We start from the raw sequence: 19,707 nt of genomic DNA, 5'->3' as shown, positions 1-19,707 counted from the left end.
TTTTTTAAATCTGTTTATAGAGAAGCAGTAGGTGTAGACTTTTTTTCAGGTTTTGTGTGAGATGCGTTAATGTAATTTGTTAAAGCCACCCTTTGTGTGTAATTATTTGTATTAAGACTGGACAAGTAAGACTGGGTGAGATGTAGGAGCAGAAATACATTAGGAATAGAAATGAATCAACTTTGGTGACTTAATTCTATAAGTCTTCTATACTCTAAATCTTGTGGAGGATTAAGTTGTCAGAGGGCTTAAACTGTAAGTTTACTGTTCTATTGTTAAATGTGTTCTTCCTATGTTACAGAGAGTTCATCAATTACATGAAGCGATCCCGAACCTTTTATGCCTCTATAGCAGAACGGCTCTGTGATGGAGACCTGGTGATGAGAGACAGCTCAACCTGCTGGAACGGAGAGGATGTTGTAGAAAGGTAAAGTTACGAGTAAAAGTTTGCTCTAATGGTGACTTCGTATCCTTCAGATGGTTTAGAAGCATTCTGAGGCACTGTTGCCAAGTTTCTCCTTCACAGTGAAGCTTTGCTTAAGTGAGCAAGGGTTTTGCTAAAATAAAAGGTTGTTAATGCCGAGGTTTATGTATCCATATTAAATACAGTGGAACACTTCTTGCCTTTGTAGAGCCTCTTCTTTTTGTTATAGAGAGATCTTGCCCTCTAAAGCTCAGTTAGCAAGCAGTACCCCAGTGACTGATGGGAGGTCCCTTCCAGTCTGCTTTTTATGGGCTTATTAGTGCAGAGCTGAACATCGTGTTTGGCCATAATTATGAAATATGCAGCTCTTCCTGTAAAGGCGTTTGAAAAACACAGTGACAAGACCTGACATTTCTTTTCAGATTTTTTGACAGACTTTGATTAACAACTGATTTAGGAATTGAGCAGCATCCTTACCACAGCCTGTTCTGCAGGAATTCTTACATAGTAACCATTAAGAAATGCACTGTTTCGTGTTGGCAGAGCAGCTACAAGATCTGTAGGGTGAAAAGATCTTTCTAGTTTGTCAGGTACTTTTTTCCCCTTCTGTATTTTATCACAGTCTTTCCCATTACCGTTTAGAATCTAAACTGAAAATACACTTGCATCCTCCATGAGCTAAACTTCTCCCTGCCATTTCTCTTGCTCTTGTATAACTTGAGGCTATGTTTCCCTGAAGAGAAATAAAGGTGCTCAGAATACAACTGTATCTGTTACAATCGCTGTCAAAGTAGACATCAGTTTTTGCAGTGAGAGCAGTTTGGAAGTATGCCAGTGAGTGGTTTCCACAAATGTCTTTTTGTCTAAACATAGATATTCCATGGGATTATGTTGGCTTTCATGATGTTTCTTTCTGAGGTGTATTTTGTGGTCTGTAGCAGTTGTAAAAGATAAAGTTCCGTCATTCTGTTTTCTTGCTTTAAAACAATTCTCATGATTGAATCTTAGGGAATCATTCCAATGTGGAGCAGAGAGATGTTACAATTATAGGCTGTCCCATTAAAGGGAGTTTTGACTCCCACACAGCTCTGCTTAGATATGTCACGTGTAAATAACTTCACTTAATTCCATCTGAGATGTTCAGATATAAACGTGTTTAACACATTCAAAGAGGACTATAAAATTTAATATTTCAGCATATATTGGCATTAAAATTAATTGTAGAATTGTATATTTGACGATTTTGGCAAAAAAGCAGTACTCTAAATATTACTGTACAGTGACTACATTTATTAGTTTTTAGTGTAAAAATAATGGAGAGGAAGTGGGGAGAATATCAGTACTTCTAATCAGTATTTCTATTTCAGAGTCCCTTTTGCTGGTAACATATTGTTGGATGCACAGTTAAGCTTGGCAGCTGTTTTCTGGCCAAAAATAAAACAAGAAATGTATTTTATATATCAATTCTCTGAACAACACCACCAACAAAATTGGTTTATTTTTTTATGCTATTTTGCGGGAATTAGAACTACAAAGACCATCCGTAAGCATGGCTTAAGCCAATGTAATATTTATGCTTCTTCTGTCTACCCTTTTTCTCATCTGTCCTTGAGCTATAGCCATTTCTAAGTTGGAACCCATATATAAAAGTTGGATCAGAAGATCAAACTTACCTTTATTTGGAGCAGGGAAAGAAAAGCCTTTGCAAAAGTGAATCTAGGGAATTCCCTGTGTGTTGCCTCTCAGTTTCAAGAGGAAATTCCCTGAATTTCCAAATGAAATGGTCTTTTACTTATTGCCAGTTAGCTTGATCTGAAATAGTATTCATGATGGCAGAAGAAGTAGAAAGAATCTGCTGCTCAGACATAGCATAGCTTTCTATTGTACAGGTAGAGATTCCACCATTATTTCCAGTGTGTCTCTTTAGGAGTGTGTATGGGTAGATTTTACCTGGAATGGGTTTCTGTGAGTGTGGCAGACTCTGGGACTGGTATTGCATTAAAGCACTTAACACAGGCTAAAGTCTTCCTTCTTATTTCTCCAAATCTGCCTTGGTTTCATACTGCTATGAGGGGTTAAAAGGTAGTAAACCTATGTTCATATCACTGAAGTCTACAGGTTTGACCCTGACTTGATGGGGAAGGAAATTTGTTTACAGCAGCTGGTTTTTAGATCGGAATCACTTTCTCAGGAAATTTCAGAGGTAATATTTTGGGGTCAAAAAAATTGCGTGTAAGAAAGGCTTTTAAACCAGATGACTGGGAATATAAGAGAAAGAGGTTTTGTAAAGCCCAGTAAGATCTCACACTTCTTGTCCTTCCTTCTCTCCTTTTGTACTTCACTTGTTTTTCTTGGGATTTTGTGTGAAGTGGAGGTATTAGGTGACACCTGTCCACAGGCTTGAGCACAATCATGTCGTGGGTTGTTAGGCTCCCAGGGCCTGTGCAAGCTGGCTGAGAAAGGAAGTGGCAAATCACAGTGAATTCTTGTTCTCAAAATGTTTTCCTTTAGAGACTTCCAATTTTTATGAGTTTAGCACTTTTATTGTCCCTTTCCTCCTTTCCTTAGGCTCCAGCAAGCAGCCATCTGGATATGGAAGACAGAGATAATTATTTAGCCTTAGCATACTTAAAAAGCATTTAGCTTCTATTACACTTGTGCCATCAGTGTAAACAGTTTCTGGAGATACTGTATGTTGTAAAATACTATATTTTTTTGCAATGTTTTTGGGGTTTTAGGGTATTTTCCAGGGCTTGCAATGTTTTTGTTGGTGTAGGGAGGTTTTGGTGGAGTTTTTCTTGTTTGTTTTAAATCCTATAGAATAAACTAAATACTCTAGGTTGGAAGTGACTGTTTCAGATACAAATTTGCCCAAGCTTACCCTTTAGAATGATGCAGAACCCTGCGTGGCTTTGAATGGAATCCTCTGTATCCTTCTGTCAGGGTGCTTGAGGAGTAAGTGTTAAAGCTCATTGTCATGCAACCAGCTAAATGTTAGTAAGGCTGCTAATGACCTCCTGTACAGCCCCAGTTGGCCATAGGAAGGAGAGGTGACAATGGTTAATAGCTACCCCTCACTACATGTAAACTTATCATGTGGCCAGAGCACCCCAGTTTGGGGATTTACTTCTTGCAGTAACAAGCAAGTTGTACTAGGACAAGAGCAAAAAGTAGGCAATATTAATGAAAACAGAGTTGAAACCATTTACTTCCACATTGATGCTGTCTGAAATATAGGCTGCTGGCCTAGGTTATGGTGAATACTTGGAGCAGTAGAACTGACCACAGAAACTGAACCAAAGATGAAGATAGCTCAGTATTTTTCTTATTTAGGTCTGCTGCTAGGCAACTGTTTGTGAATAAAGCCTCCTGATGGCCTCAAACTTGATGACACAGGTCTGAATTTGCCCCATGTTCTTCTAATGTCTGTCTTGTAAAATGAACAATGGCCGCTCTGAGAATATTTAAGTGTTATTTGTACATGCAGGTCTGATGTATTAAAGATTGAATGTGATAATTTGCAGTAGGTAAATCTTGCACTTTCACATGAAGGAGCAAAAACCTGGGCTTAGGCTGACCAAGAGAAGAATATTCACTTTGTCTGGGCTACTTCAGGTGTTGGGGGATTTTGTGTTCTGCTCTCTGAACTGGTCTCTTCCATGCTCATGAAGGAAAATCATTTAAACAGCAGCAAAGGACAGTACTGAGCCCTGTTCTCCCAGGTCACTTTTGTCAAATGGGAAAATAAATCCTGCATTTTTGGTCACTGAAAATCAGATGTTTTGTGGAAGTGAAGACAGAAGAATTTAATCTCAAAACTGTTTACCTTTCTGTTATAAACAGACACACTTTATCTGCTCTACAATATGTATCCCTATGAGTTTGGTCAGATTGAGATGGATGGATCAAAACTGGCTTTGTAAGTAATGCAGGGCCAATGCCAGGCCAAAAAATATGAAGGAAAGGGGAAGAGTTGTAGGGAGATCAATTAAGTAGTGTAGGCAGGAGGTATGTGGAGGTCAGCTGTGTAAACATGAGGTAGTGGGAGTAGTCTTAACTGTCCTTCCAGCATCTCTGGACTAAGGAGGTGCTGAGTTGATTGGAGTAATCTTTACTGAGATATCCCATTCTAGAGCTCCCACCATCAAGCAGCAAAGACCAGTCAGGCCAGTCTGGATGTGGTTCTGTTCACCCTGATCTAGTTAAAGGTGTCCCTGCTCATTGCAGGGGGGTTGGACTAGATGACCTTTGAAGTTTCCTTCCAACCCAAACTATTCTATGATTCTATGATCTCTACCAGCAGTAGCACTGCAGGAAAGGCATGGAGACTTTATTCATTTCTGTGGAATACTCTGGATTTATGCTTAGTTGCCAAGAAGGAAGTTTCTAGAATTAGAGCTTTGGGAATAATCAGGAAGAAGATGGAAAAGCCAGTAAGCACTGATTCTACTCTCCTGCTTTATTTGGGGGCATTTTGTAAATTTACAATGGTGCAGTCCCATGAATTAAAATATATATATTCTGAGATCCATAGCTGCCTTTAGCTTGGAAGGGAGCTCAGGAGGTCTCTGGTGCAACTTCCTGCTCAAAGCTGGAGCTGCGATGAGATCGTATCAGGTTCCTGACTGCTTTATCCAGTATGATCTTGAAAAACCTCCAGTGATGGGGACAGCATGAGCTGCTACTTGTTCCGCTTCTGGATTGTCCTCATGGTGCAGAAGTTTTCCCTTATATCCAGTTAGAACCTCTCTAATTTCAAATTTTATCTGTTGTTTCTTGTCCTCTCACCATTTGCAAGCCTGAAGCTCTTGAAGGCCACGCTGACTGCAAACTAAGAAGTGGCAGTGCTTAGCAGACTCTTAATGGCTGTCAGATGCATTTAGAGAGACAGCAACCTGCATTATTTTCTGTTTTTACAAGGTGAGAGACTTCACTGATGATGGAAAGAAGCAATTATATTATAAATGCAAAACACCATGCGCAGGATGAGATAAGAATGTTCTTACACCCCATCACTAACCTGTAATACTTAGATAAAATACTTGCAGTATGAATAGTGCCACCACAGAGGACTGCACCAGTTTTAAAAAGATGCTTACAAGCAAAATATATTAAACTAAGAAAACATAGGAATATAAGAAATAAATGCCTCAATAAGGGTAGAATACTTCTTGTTTCTAATAGGAATAAATTCCATTTCAGTTTAGTTTTAGAGAGGATTTCTTGAAAAGATGTTAGGTGGGTTTCAGCGATGAACAGAAAATATGGTCCAAATGACTGTGAAAGTGAAGCTGTTCCATTGCAATTCACTAGTACTAGCAAATAGCACAGTAATTGGTTAGCAGTGGGTGTTTTGTATGTATATAACCTGTATCACGTGATTTCTCATGAAATTGAAGCACACATTCAAACAACAAGCTGTGTTCAACCTGCAGGAGTTATTAAAATGCCGTATAATGCCTAGAATTTTTTTTGCCTGCAAGATCACAGGGGCCAACACAGTAAACTGATACTAATTTGAAGGAATTATGTATTTACTGCCAGAAAGGCATCACTAAAGCATCTCCTGGGGGTTATGAGAATATACGTATGTAGAAAGGAATGTCTTCTGTGGTGATCTGAGATTACCCCTGCATAGGATCCTGTGGTTAGATTACTCTTCTGCAGCTAGTTCTAGCTCTATAAAAATGATGAGCTGTTACATCTTTAATCACATGAGAGAGGGGAGTGGACTGTCTTTCTAACAATGAACAGACATGTAACAGTGTCAGTATACAGCTAGCAGAGAACTCGCTAGCTGTGTTTATTTGATGACAGTTTTACTCTTAACTAAAACACTTAGTAGGGGAAAATGGAATGAGGAGAACTGCTTCCTACTTGTGAAAATGCACCTAACGAATTTCAGTGGTGTAAATGCTTTTTGACCACAGGGACAACAGGAAGGGATGAATGTCTTCTGTTACCTGTGACTAGACTTCTCCAGCTGTTGACATTACGTTATAGGTTATCATTGATTAACACAGTAGTTATTTTCTCCACAAACTGGGAAGATATATTTACGCTTTCAGTCAAGGACCCTTTCTAATATTTCACAAGACTAAGCTGTCAGGTCCAAGCTTTCAGCCCCAGCTTTCTGTTCAGTCAAAAGGACCTCCATTATCCTCTTGGGACCTTCTGCAGTGCTGTGATAATAGAACCAGAATACATACCTGAAAGTAAATGGTCAGGAAATACCCAAATGTGTCCCCTCCTACTTGTGAGTAAGGTACCTTTTCTGCTCAAGAAGGGCTATCAAGATCAGAAAGAACATGTTCCACAGTCCCTGTACTGTGTATTGTGAATCCTGAGATCTTCTGAATTCGAGACAGGACTTTCTAAAAATGAAAGATTGTCCTAAAGCACCATTGGCAATTCTGATGCTGCAATGAGTTGGTGTAATTTTGTGAGTTCAGTTTTTGCTGTGGAGTATGCATGCAGTTTTAGATTAGACATTAGGAAAGACATTCTTCCCTGTGAGGGTGCTGAGGTGTTAGCACAGGCTGCCCAGAGAAGCTGTGGCTGCCCCGTCCCTGGCTGTGCTCGAGGCCAGGTTGGATGGGGCTTGGAGCAACCTGCTCTAGTGGAAGGTGTCCCTGCCTGTGGCAGGGGGGTTGGAACTGGATGAGCTTTAAGGTCCCTTCCAACCCAAACCGGTCTGGGATTCTAGGCAGTTTGGATATGAGCAACAACACAAGCTGGATCAAAGCCATATGCTGAAAACAGGTATTGTTTTACACACTACATTTATACATAACTTTTCTCTTACACTATAAAAGAAACTTTACAAGAGAACATAATTACTTTTAGTAGCAAGCCCTCCCTTCTCTTCCCCTCCATTGTGCAAAACAGCCACTGGAGGGAAGAAATGATTGCATGTGTGCCAATACACGTCTGCAGCATTGTATTAAAACTGCTTCTTGTGGAGTTCATTTACTTAAGGATTTTCTCTTAAGTAATAGAATCCTGACTAAATGAGGAAAGTATTATTTGCTTCTGGATTGTATGACTTCTGAAAATTAATGTTTGGAGTTGCAAATATGGAATCTAGTTTCCATTTTTAAGGAAAGATTTATTAGTGTGGTCAGAAATGTAAGAAATGGCTAATGGTGTTAACCAGAAATCATGTCTTCTGGTGAGGCTTTCTAGTAGGAATATAGACTCTTTAAGTCCCTTCCCTCCTTCACCATAAATCTAAAAAAGGTCAAAACATGTCTTTACTATAACCCACACTGAAATTGGGTGAAGACAAGTGACAAAGTCAATGATGTTTATACGCAATAGCTAACTCCTGAATACCTGTGACAGACCTTTTGTCATCTCTGCTGATCTTTGTAATTTAAACTGATAAATCTGTATGCTTAAAGACTTGATTTTTTTGTTGTTGTTGTTGTTATCTGTCTGCTTTGCGCGTGTTTTTATGCAGTGATCAAGGAAAGACAATTTTAAGGATTTCTGTCCTGGAAACTATTAATAGGTTGATCTCAGTTTAGACATTTCATTACACGTAAGTCTGTTCCAGCTTTTGGGAGAAAATTTGACACCAAAAAGGAGCAACATGTTGAATTATCCAGCACTAACTACAGATGAGAAGCTAATGTGAGTCAGTAGTTTTGTGCTAAGGTACAGAAATAAGAGAGACAGAGAAAGGCAGAAGCAAGCATGTAGGGTTTTCACAAAAAGAGCAGAAGAAGCTTGATTCAACACTTAAGTAACTGCTCACCCAAGGTCTGTTTATGAAGTCTGATAGAATGATTTGTGGTCCTCAGTTCCCTCAGATTTGGCTGTGGATGACTGCAATGTTGTTACTTAACTTAGTGCATGTTGTGCCTGGTCTCCTGGTAGGCAGCAGGCTTGTTTTTAAAGCTCTAGTTTTCTGCTTTTTGTCTTAAAATGGTGTGTTAGCTGTGTTTCTTTGCACGGATACTGTTCATAACAAATCATGCTGATGTGGGGAATGTGGTTTTCTGGATTGATTTCATGGTCATTCCATGCCCATTGCTAATTAAGTACGACCTGCTCGTTGGAAACAGTCCTTTCGTATAATCACACTCTCACCTTGGAGTGTTAATAGCAGGCTTTCTCATTCTTACCTAATACTGCCATATGTCTAGGTACTTTATGCTGATGGCTCAAGTCAGTATTTGAAGAATATGTGTGTGAATACAAATAGAGATTTAACTTCTCAGGATTTCTTTTTTTTCACACTTTAGCTTTAAGCATTTTCTCTTAGGTTCAGGGAATTGAATACAAATAATTAATTTTAGAAAAGTAGAATAGTTTGTGTTGGAAGGGACCTTCAAAGGTCATCTAATCCAGCCCCCTGCAATGTTTCAAATTTTCATAGAGGACACTTGTGTATTTGGTGTCTACTCAACTACTTTATCCTTTTGATTTAAATGTTCTGTGGGGCAGGGCTTTGAGCAGAATACATGGAAGAATAAATCTTGTCATGCAGTCATCTAGCTCACTTCAGTGGGGCAGTATTTTGCACATGCAATGTCTGGCAGGGACTCATTTGATACTTTCATAGTATCTCTCATTTTGGCATCTTTGGGCTGTTCTTTATTGAAGGGTAGTAAGAAAGAATGCTGATCAGGTGCTCTTTCTTTTGTATGTTCTTTTTTCTATTTCTTTTCTTCAGAAGAAGTAAAGAACAGCCCTTATTTAGTCAGAAAACTGAAACTTTCCAATTGAAATAGTAAAGTAATAATGTGGTAGTGCGCCAGTCATTGAAACTGTTCTAAAAAAAACAACCCAGCCATGGTTGAAGTCTATGGAAAACATCCAAGATAAAGCTTATTTTCTCGTGCAAAGTCCAACGTAGTGACGCTCTACTCATTCCTATTAGGAAAGGTCACAAAGTCCCATTGAAAAGGTAGAAAGTGAAACTCTTACCTGATCCTTCAGTTTGTTTTAGCCAATGCTTCTTCCCATATAGAAGTCAAATTCATTTTCTTTCATTTGCAATGGGTGTGTAATACAGTAATATCAGCAAGAAAAAGAAAATCCTATTTTAGCCTAGAGCTAGTGGACTAGAATTCTGCTCTTCAAAATATCAGTTATATGCCCTCCTCTCACCTTGGTGCCTTGTTCAAATACTCAATTATCTGTTAGTCATAGCAGACAATAGTTTCTCACACACATACACACGACTGTTCTGATATCCCAAAGCCTTTCTGTGCAGAGCTTGTGGTACTTGCATTTATGGCCTCCATCAGCACCCCATTTCATCAAAAGCTCAGCAGTAACAACTTGGGTGATCTCCTAGAGGTCAGTAGAATTGTTCTGTGTGTGGGCACATGATTCAATGTTGAACTAAATATACTCAGTGGTTTGATCTGGGTGTTAACTGTGCTAGAATGATCTTACTGTAAATTGTCATGAAGGTAAATTAGGCCTTCATGTGGGTTTTGTTTATGTTACAGGTACTCTGTTTCTAAAGGATGGGTTAGAAGTCTTCAAACCTGAATGTCAACAAATATAAAATTATCTCCTTCTTGCTGGTTTCCTTTCCCTGTGTAGGCTTGAGGTAGATGCTGGCAAAATATCTTTGGTCTAGGATAACGCACAAATGACTTCACATATCCAGCTGCAAGCAACTTCTTAGAGAAATAACCTGTAGTAAGGTGGGGTAGAATCCAAAGATAGAGCTGGACAGGCATTTTTCTTTTGTTGAATTGGTTTGCATTGGAAGATGTTGATTCCTCAAAATGAAAGAAAAAAAAAAGAATCTGGGTTGTAGCATGTAATGCTGAAGAGTCACCTAAATCTCCAAGAAACCTGTTATGCTGGGGCAGGGGGGATATGTCATTCTCTCCTATTGAACCTACTCTGTGTGTAAGTGGCAAAACATAACATGCCAGTGAAAATGAAGCTGGTGCAGGGCCTGGGGCACAAGTGTCATGAGGAATGGCTGAGGGATGTGGGGGGCTTTAGTCTGGAGAAGAGAAGGCTCAGGAGGGACCTTATTGCTCCCTACAACTGCCTGACAGGAGGATGGAGCCAAGAGGTGGTTGATCTCTGCTCCCAAGGAACAAGTGATGGGACAGTAGGAAACGGCCTCAAGTTGTGACGGGAGGTTTAGACCGGATATTAGGAACGATTTCTTCACTGAGAGGGCAATCAGGCATTGGAACAGGCTTGGTTGGACTTGACGATCTTGCAGGTCTTTTCCAACCTAAACAATTCTATGATTCTATGAAAGTAGAAGAGGTTGTTGTGTAGCTCTGTGGCTCAGATACTTGGTTGCAATGTGAGTAGCTGCGGTATAAATCTCACAAGTGGGTATGTAAGGTTTTGTGTTTTAATAACACAGAACAGGTGAACTTTTGGCAGAATAAAAAGCCAACCAACCAAACAAAAACCACCACAAACAAAACCCAAACTAAATAAAAACAAAGCAAAACCAAACAAACAAAACTCCAAAACATTGCAGTCTAGTTCTATCCCAGAAACTGACTTCCCAATAAAACACAGTTCTCTAAGCATGTTTGCTGATGACAGTAGTATTCAGAGCCAACTCTTGTGGTCAGAGGCAGATTTGCCTGTAAGCAGCAGATCAGATGAGTAGACACAGTTTGTCAAATGTTACATATTGTTTAAAATCAGTTTAATTTATATGTTGTTTATTCCACAATCTCTCTTTTATTGATATAAAACCATCTTGCTGTAGCTTTCCCTGCTGTATACTTTCCCCTGCCTGCCGTGTACTTTCACTGACCTTTGTTGTGATTGCTTTTTAAAGCAGGTGGTTGAGGGTTGTCAGTTTACATACAGCTACAGAAAGAAACATGGATTTATGAGGGAATAAAGACAGTGTGGGCTTTGATGGAAGGGTAGTAAGAAAGCCCAAAATATGTTCTTACTTTTAATTCCATAGGATTAAGCCACTGCCTCAGAATACTCTCTGCATAATATTGGATGTGTCATGCTCTGGAGCACTTACAGACTGTACAACCAATTCTTTCCTTCACTAGTTTCTGCTTTTACTCAGATGGGCACGTTAATGTCAGGGTCACACTAACTCCTACTTTGAGGCTTTCCTCAGGTCAGTTAGTGAAGTTTTAGGAAGTATCCTAAAAGTAAATGAATAAAATATGCATTCCACTTGATTATAAAGGGTTCCTGGAGCAATGCTTTCAGTCTCAGAAGGCAGAGGATTTCTCTGGTAGTTTTTCCTAAGCCTTTAGCAGAGGACAGGCATAAATGTCAGAGAAATGCAGATAATATGCAGACTCTGAAAAGTTTCTCATTTTAAGCCCTTACTGTGTTAATGATATCCTTGCCTCACAGAGAGATCTCCTCAGCAATGCTTTTAGTTAGAAACATAATGTCTCCTGACTTAACTGAGCCTTATATACTGTACGTGATATACTATGGAGTCAGCAGCCAAATCCATGGTATGGTGCAGTGCTAAACCCTGGAGCGTGCCTCCTCCCAAACAGGCTCTGGTCCAGCTTCGGCATAAGGATGCTCCAAAACCTTGGCATGCCAGCTGGACCAAATCCCTGTCTCACTGCTGTGGCCAAGTGTGCCAAGTGTTCATAGAGCTCAGGGGCTGAGGTAGGAATGTTCATATAGACTGTAGAGTAAGTAGTGCCCTGTGCTCAAGTTCTGCCAACTGAGGAACCAACTGGTTGCTCCAAACCAAAGCCAGACAGCCAACATGTCAAGAGTGTGGACAGCAAAAACGAAAGGGTCCTAAGCTTGTCTTTCGGCAGGTTTAACACAGGTGGTGTTTCCCCTTTTCAGAGCTGCAGCTCAGGATTGAGTTTGAAAAATTTGGAGGTTTGGATCACACTTGATGTAGTGAGGGAGATAGAATTTCCTATGGCTCAGAAACCATGTGGGTTTTTTTGTCTTGCTGATACAGGAATTGTTAAGGCACTAACACAACTGGCAAAATCATTAAGTGACCAGGAGTGCCAATTATCATGCTAAACACAGTCATTTCAAATCTGTTTTTACATCTTCCTGCTAATACTTCTTCCACCTCTCTGTCTCCATGTTTTTTTAGATCATAATCATCTAAGGGGTAGGAATGGATGATGTTTTTTTTGCTAGAGAAGAAAATGGCCATTCAGAGAACTGAAGCCAAGTTTCTCTAATGTGAATAATTCATTGTAGTGATGATAATGCTGCTTTGGTCACTTAAAGGAGAATAGATGACAGTAGTACCTTTACGGTATGTTTGGGAAGACAGTTCAGATGTGAAACAAAGATCTGGATCTTACCCCACATCAGTGGAAAACATAAGGCATGTGTCAAAGTGTCACCTTGCTCCCTAAAGACCAACTTCAGAGTTTGCAGGTGTTAGGAAACCCAAAGGAGGTTTTGGTAACCTCTGAAGTTGCTGTGAAATGGCAGTGATCACGTCGTTGACGTTTTAGGGCTAAGAAGTTGAATACCATTCCAACTGCGAAGCATATGAGAGCTGGCAGGATTCTGCAAAGGCGTGATGTGTGTTATTGCTGTCATTGGTGTCCCAGAGTCAGAACTGGAGCAAATCAGACTTTTTAGAGGGAAAAGAATGCCCTTACCTTTATGGGTGTTTGATTCCTAGCACAATAATTCCAAAAGCACAGCCCTCCTGAACCACTGAATTGAAACAATCCATGCTACAGGTACAGCAAAGCTCTCACCTGGAGGAATGGATTCTTCAGTTAATGAAAAACTTTGCAGAGACTCATCTTTCTAGGCTTCAAGCTGTAAGTTCTATTTCAGTTTTGCGTGACCACGGATAATCTCTGATTGCTTTGGGGAAAGAACTGCTCCCATCCTGCTACAAAGGCATTTGTCAGGAACAGGGTAGGGTGTATTTCAAGTGAAAGCTCTGCATTCCTTTGAGAAACCGCCATGTTTTTCTTGGTCCCAACCCCAGCTCCTCCTGAACCCCTTCCAGCTGAGGCTTCAGCTAAGAGCTGAAGGCTTCATGGGAAGAATGTTTATGCCTGGTGTTTTCCACCACCTGTGTTGGTGCTGTACCAGGAATCAGTGCCTGGTACCCACCGGCCAGGGCTGCATTGTCATTGCTGCCACTGCAACTGGGTTTATTAAAATACAGAATTCAGATGGAAGTCAAGTTTTAAAACTTGCTTATTTAAACTGTGTGGAACTAATGTAGCTTTTGCTGATCCAAACCACTGGGTAAATGCTTTGTAGCTGATTCTACAGGGCTTGTCTGTCTCATTTTTCTTCCTGAAGATAAAGGAATAAAGTGATATTTATCTATTTTTTTACATTCACTAAGCAGGCTTTTGCAATTGCAATTGCAGTTCAGGTTTACTTACAAAATTTGTTGGGCTGTAGCTGTGTTTAATCCATTATTTTTTAGCTCTTGGAACTCCATTTAATAAAGTATTCTCTTGAGTTCCTTTGTTATTCCTTTATAAGTAATGAATCATGTGTGGAAAGCCTTTCCACTAGATTTCAAAATGTAATAGCTTGCCCTAAAATGACAGGTGAACGGCTATGTATTAAATGTCTCCCACAAAACCCTCCTGATATAGGTAGCCAGCATGATTACATTAAAGGTTTAATTCACAGCAAAAACTTTAGGGGAAAAGAAGTCCTCCAGGAACAGTAAACTTTATGAACTCTAATACTGGTTTATTAAGGGTAGAGTCATTAGTGTTGTGCAAAACAGCACATATCAACAGAAAGGAATAGGAGTTGTTTTGTGTTATTTTCCTCTTTTCACCGTTGCTTTTGGACCTGGCAAGTTTGGGAACACCAGCTGTTGCTGTAGGGGATTTAGGTGTTCCCATACAGTTTGAACTCAATGGGAGGCATCTGTAAAAAGCCAGCTTGTTTACTGGCTGTGATACTGTGCTCCTACGGTAAGAGCTGCTACTGGCCAAAGCAAGATCAGCTGTCCTAGTTTCTCATGGGTATGGAACAAGGGGCACTTGCACCACTAAAATATTTACTTTCTACACAGAGAAGCCAAGATAAAGCAAATTTCCAGAAACAGCTAACCAAGATACAGTGTGTTAACCAATGCATCCAGAATCATGCTGAAACATAGAATGGTTTAGTTTGGAAGGGGCTTTCAAGGCACATCTAGTCCAACCCCCATGCAATAAGCAGGGATACCTTCAACTAGATCAGATTGCCCAGAACCACATCCAGTCTGAATATCTGCAGCACAACTGGCAGAACAGCTCTCTGCCAATTCCTAGTCTTTTGCCTTAGCTTAGCTGTGTATTATTCACTGGGTAATGTTGTAAAAAGTTGTGTATCATAGAATCATAGAATAGTTAGGGTTGGAAAGGACCTTAAGATCAAGTTCCAAGCCCCCTGCCATGGGCAGGGACACCTCACACTAAACCATGTCACCCAAGGCTTCGTCCAACCTGGTCTTGAGCACTGCCAAGGATGGAGCATTCACAACCTCCCTGGGCAACCTATTCCAGTGCCTCACCACCCTAACAGGAAACAATTTCCTCCTTATATCCAATCTAGACTTCCCCTGTTTAAGTTTTAACCTGTTACCCCTTGTCCTGTCACTACAGTCCCTAATGAAGAGTCCCTCCCCAGCATCCCTATAGGCCCCCTTCAGATACTGGAAGGCTTCTATGAGGTCTCCACGCAGCCTTCTCTTCTCCAGGCTGAACAGCCCCAACTTCCTCAGCCTGTCTTCGTACGGGAGGCGCTCCAGTCCCCTGATCATCCTCGTGGCCCTCCTCTGGACTGGTTCCAACAGTTCCATGTCCTTTTTATGTTGAGGACACCAGAACTGCACACAATACTCCAGGTGAGGTCTCACGAGAGCAAAGTAAAGGGCAGGATCACATCCTTCGACCTGCTGGTCACGCTCCTTTTGATGCAGCCCAGGATACGGTTGGCTTTCTGGGCTGCAAGCGCACACTGAAGCCGGCTCATGTTCGTTTTCTCATTGACCAGCACCCCCAAGTCCTTCTCCGCGGGGCTGCTCTGAGTCTCTTCTCTGCCCAGCCTGTAGCTGTGCCTGGGATTGCTCCGACCCAGGTGTAGGACCTTGCACTTGGCATGGTTAAACTTCATGAGGTTGGCATCAGCCCACCTCACAAGCGTGTCGAGGTCCCTCTGGATGGCATTCCTTCCCTCCAGGGTATCAAAACCAAACCACACAGCTTGGTGTCATCGGCAAACTTGCTGAGGGCGCACTCAATCCCACTGTCCATGTCAGCGACAAAGATGTTGAACAAGACCGGTCCCAACACTGATCCCTGAGGGACAGCACTCGTTACTGGTCTCCAGCCGGACATTGAGCCATTGACCACGACCCTTGTGTGCGGCCACCCAGCCAGTTCTTTATCCACCGAGTGGTCCATCCATCAAATTGATGTCTCTCCAATTTAGAGACAAGGATGTCGTGTGGGACAGTGTCATGTTGACAATGTCATCTAACATTCAGTATTTTTTCTTTTCATTTTAAAGCATGTTTGGGCAACTGCCCATGAAATTTTTATCAGAATGTATGGGGAGATGGAATGAGCTGGAAACAGAATGGACTGAGAACTATTGTGTGTCTTTTTCATGGCTCTGACCCAAAGATACTAGGCTTCTCTTGGCCCCCAGTGGATTATTTGGCTTGCTGTAGAGGCAGTCAGTAGCCATGTCACAAGCTACATCCATCAACTTACTGCATGCGTGCCCCAATTACAAGTATTGCCTATTTTGATGGATTGCACAGGTCATGAAAAGGAATCAAAATGTGAAGAAGGTAGCAACATTATTGAAAAGATGTTGAGTGAGACAGGATATGTTTGTACCTGATTTTCCTTGTTGGATGCAATACAATAGCTTTTAGATGATTTAAGTGGAGGGGCACTAATTAGATACGCTTTCTCCACCACCAGACAGCTTGGTTTATGAAACTGTTATTCCCATTTCTTTGCTGATCCACAAAACAATTTGAAAACTTTCCCAGACCGATCTCTAAGCAGCCTTCCTTACAGCATTCCCTGTTGCCTTACAGTTTCTGTCTCTCAGGCAGTTGTTGAGTGTGGTATCACTTACGTGGTCATCAGCCCACCAGGACTGACATGAAGAAAACTACAGCTGCCCAAGTGCTGAAAAACAATGAGAGCAGCTGTTTGAGCTGAGCATGATACAGCCTTGGGGAGCTCTGATTTTACAAGCACTGGAGTGCATAAACAGGCAAGCGTGTTTGGGAACGTTGGCATTTCTTACTCACTAGCCATTACACTTGTTTCTTAAAGGTTATGGGGAGCACAAACATCATACCATTTGGGTGAGCAGCCTGCATCTCAGGTTATCCATCATAATATTCATGCTCAAATAACTTACTGGATAGCCAGAGCTTTGAAACTTATTGGCAGAAATTGAAATCAGTGATAAAACTTCTGGAAAGTGTTCTGCAATTGTAAGATAATGGTGATAAGTAATACTAGGTGAGCCCTTCCAAAGTCAGTTAGCAACCACTGGAATGCATATGTTGCTGGGTGTTGCTTGAATTGAAGCTGTGAGTTAAGCGGTTTATAGCCTTTCATAACTTGTGGTGAAATTAGCACTGAGCAAAACTGGTGCTTACATGCCAAGAACTTAAATGTGAATTGAATTAAGTTGAACAGATCTAAAAATGAAGAAGAATTGGGACCAATGTAATGTGTGTTTTGTACATACATATTAAATTAAATACATAGGTTTGAATCAGGCAAGTGCTTTGGAAAATGAACTATCTTGAGAATTCCAAGTGCATCGAGTTAGGCAGTTTTATGGCATGACCACACATTGAGATTTGGCAATGGACCTAAACCATCTTGTTGCCTACAAAGAACTGCTAATTGCAAGCAGACCTGGAACATAACAAAGTTCCTTTCTAATAGGAAGCTGTTTTTGAGTTGCATCCTCACAGGCCAATGTGAATAATTTACAGAGTCAATAGAAGATCTCTATTTAAGGGCCTGCATTAGGTAATAGGATTTGATCCAGCTTAAAAATAAAACTGTATTCAGTTTCTACAATGATAATTTGTGTATGTGGTTTCTAAGTATTTACAGAAAATTCTATGTGAAAATCAGTGCTTTTTGATTAATCAAATTGCTCGTATTGTATTAATAATTTTTAGTTTTTCTGTGTAGCAGAATTAATAGCAATGAAGCTTAAGTTGTTCCTTCACATCACAGTACTTGTGTCAATAATGCTAGATGATGCTAGTAGTACATTCATACAAGAGAAAGGATTTCAAATAATTCAGGTAACTGATTAGAAGATAGAGTGGGAGTGTGAAACTTCATTGTTACCTTTAACAATGAAAACAGACCTTTTAGTTATGCAATGCTGATAATACACTGCTATTGAAACTAAACGGCATGTGCCTTTCTTAATCGACACAACATTAGACACTGCTATTCACAGCATTGTAGCCAGGACTTGAGCATTGACTTAGTTGCTGATGAAAATTCAGGTTCCAGCTCAGCAAAATGCTTCAACCTGTGCTGAGTCTATACTTGTGTCTGATTCCAAATGGAAACAACATGCTAATCCAAATTTATTCACTGGTCTGAGGGTGTAGTTTGACACCTTTGCTGATCTAATGGTTACCTGCCCCCAAAAGAAAGGGTAATACCACTCTCTCCTCTGCATTGGCCTATAAGTTCCTACCCTCATTCACCTTTGTTTCAGATTCATTAGTTCTGTGGTTGTCATAGTGAGTTGATTCAGATCAGGTGGAAAATCAGAAGAGCAAGGGAGGCAGTGGGAATGCATGCAGGAGGGAGAAGGATCGTGTTTTCTGGCTGCAGTTAGGTGTTACTCTGCCAGGTGAATTATATCAAAACACATCCTAATACACAATACGGCCCTGCAAGCAGTTGTGTTGATGCAACTGGGGAAGAGCAATAGGCAAGAACAAATAATTGTTCCTTAAACAACTTAACAAACAACAGCTCCTTAAACTGACACTGTTGCCAGAAAATGTGGTTGTGCAAGTGCAGTCTATTAAAGATCTTGTGAGGAGCTTGGCTTATCTGAGCACTTAAAGATCAACTTGTTTTAAGTTTGTTGTTAAAGGTTGCCTCATGGCTGTGTAATATCTTAAAAAATAACTGTTAAGATGATGTTGTGTATAACAGAAGTGGCTGATAAGAATTTGCCATTCTAGTGGCTGGTCAGTGTGTGAATTTACTTGGGAACAACTGTTGTCTTAGACTCATGCACTTAAGGCAGCTTTTAGTTACAGAGGAAGTTCTAAGTGATTCTAGCTGTGTTATGAAGTGTCTTTTGATCATCATGCTATGTCATTCTATTGTGTTATTCTACTGGTATTGAAAAGGCTTTACTTAAACCATGGAGATTAACCTTTTAGAGTATTACAGAGTTTTTTTAAGGCTCATTTAGTGGCCACATAGTAAAACATCTTAATTTTTTAACAAAAATGCCATAGAAAAGAAAGCTATACATGATCAATGACCAGACAGTATGAACCTGCAGGCCCTTTTTAGGTGATAGACCATTACATCCCAACATTCGCTGTAATGTTTACATGGTTGCCTAGAAAAGCTGTGGCAGAGAATCAGCTAGGTTGGAAATTACCTTTAAGATAATCAAGTCCAAAGCCATTACTGGTATTTTCTTATTTTTAATAATCAATCTGTTTCACCTGATGAACCAAACTGGAGGAGTCAGGGAGGGCACAGGAAGTATAAGCTTGACTGAAAAATGGGATTCAAACAACACATGTGTATTCATTTGCCATAAAAAATTGTCTGTGTCTATTTTATTAGCTGCTGTCAGCACACATGTATAAGCACATGCAAATGTGAATACACACAACTTCTAAGACTGCTGAACGCAATAGTTACTGAAGTGATGTAATTAATGGGAGGACAGTGCCTAACTCAGCTAGGGAAAGGGATGTGTTCAGGACCAGCAAATGAACTCATTAAATGCAGTGCCTGGGCAATAAAACTGGAAGAGTTGTGGACAATTGGTGTTATATGAAGATGGGTAAAATAGACCAGAAACATGATAGAGTAGCAGACACTGCTCAGAAAAGTTGAAATCCAGGTAAAGCTGGTAAGAAAGTGTTGTACATTAGAGCTCCCGTCATCTGTAAAGAACCTTGGGGATGTGTAGATAAACTTGGCAATGTTTCCTAGCACAGAGGAAGCACAGAGAGGCATTTACAAGACATAGACACAGAGCAAAAATCAATGAGTGAGAAAGCCAACAGTTCAGCTCTGGCTCAATCCAGGCTGAAAGGTGAGGACAGAGTGGGAGAGTCTGCCTTATGAAAG

The 19,707-nt window shown here is 40.5% G+C and overlaps 1 protein-coding gene across 4 annotated transcripts in view; it reads left to right on the top strand.

Annotated features, from left to right (window-relative positions):
• The window catches only part of LOC133275458 (glypican-5-like), a 382,437-nt gene that overhangs the window by 159,104 nt on the left and 203,626 nt on the right, over window positions 1–19,707 (top strand). For all 4 annotated transcript variants that reach the window (XM_061465424.1, XM_061465425.1, XM_061465423.1 and 1 more), the window contains one exon: window positions 302–427. In XM_061465424.1, the coding sequence (XP_061321408.1) occupies window positions 302–427 (126 nt within the window). The remainder of the gene's footprint in view (window positions 1–301; window positions 428–19,707) is intronic.

The sequence above is a fragment of the Pezoporus flaviventris genome, unplaced genomic scaffold (assembly GCF_033815535.1).
Source record: "Pezoporus flaviventris isolate CSIRO_AGI_PZ_B2104156 unplaced genomic scaffold, CSIRO_AGI_Pfla_v1 ptg000040l, whole genome shotgun sequence".
Classification (NCBI taxonomy): domain Eukaryota; kingdom Metazoa; phylum Chordata; class Aves; order Psittaciformes; family Psittacidae; genus Pezoporus; species Pezoporus flaviventris.
This window is presented reverse-complemented; position numbering and strand designations above follow the sequence as displayed.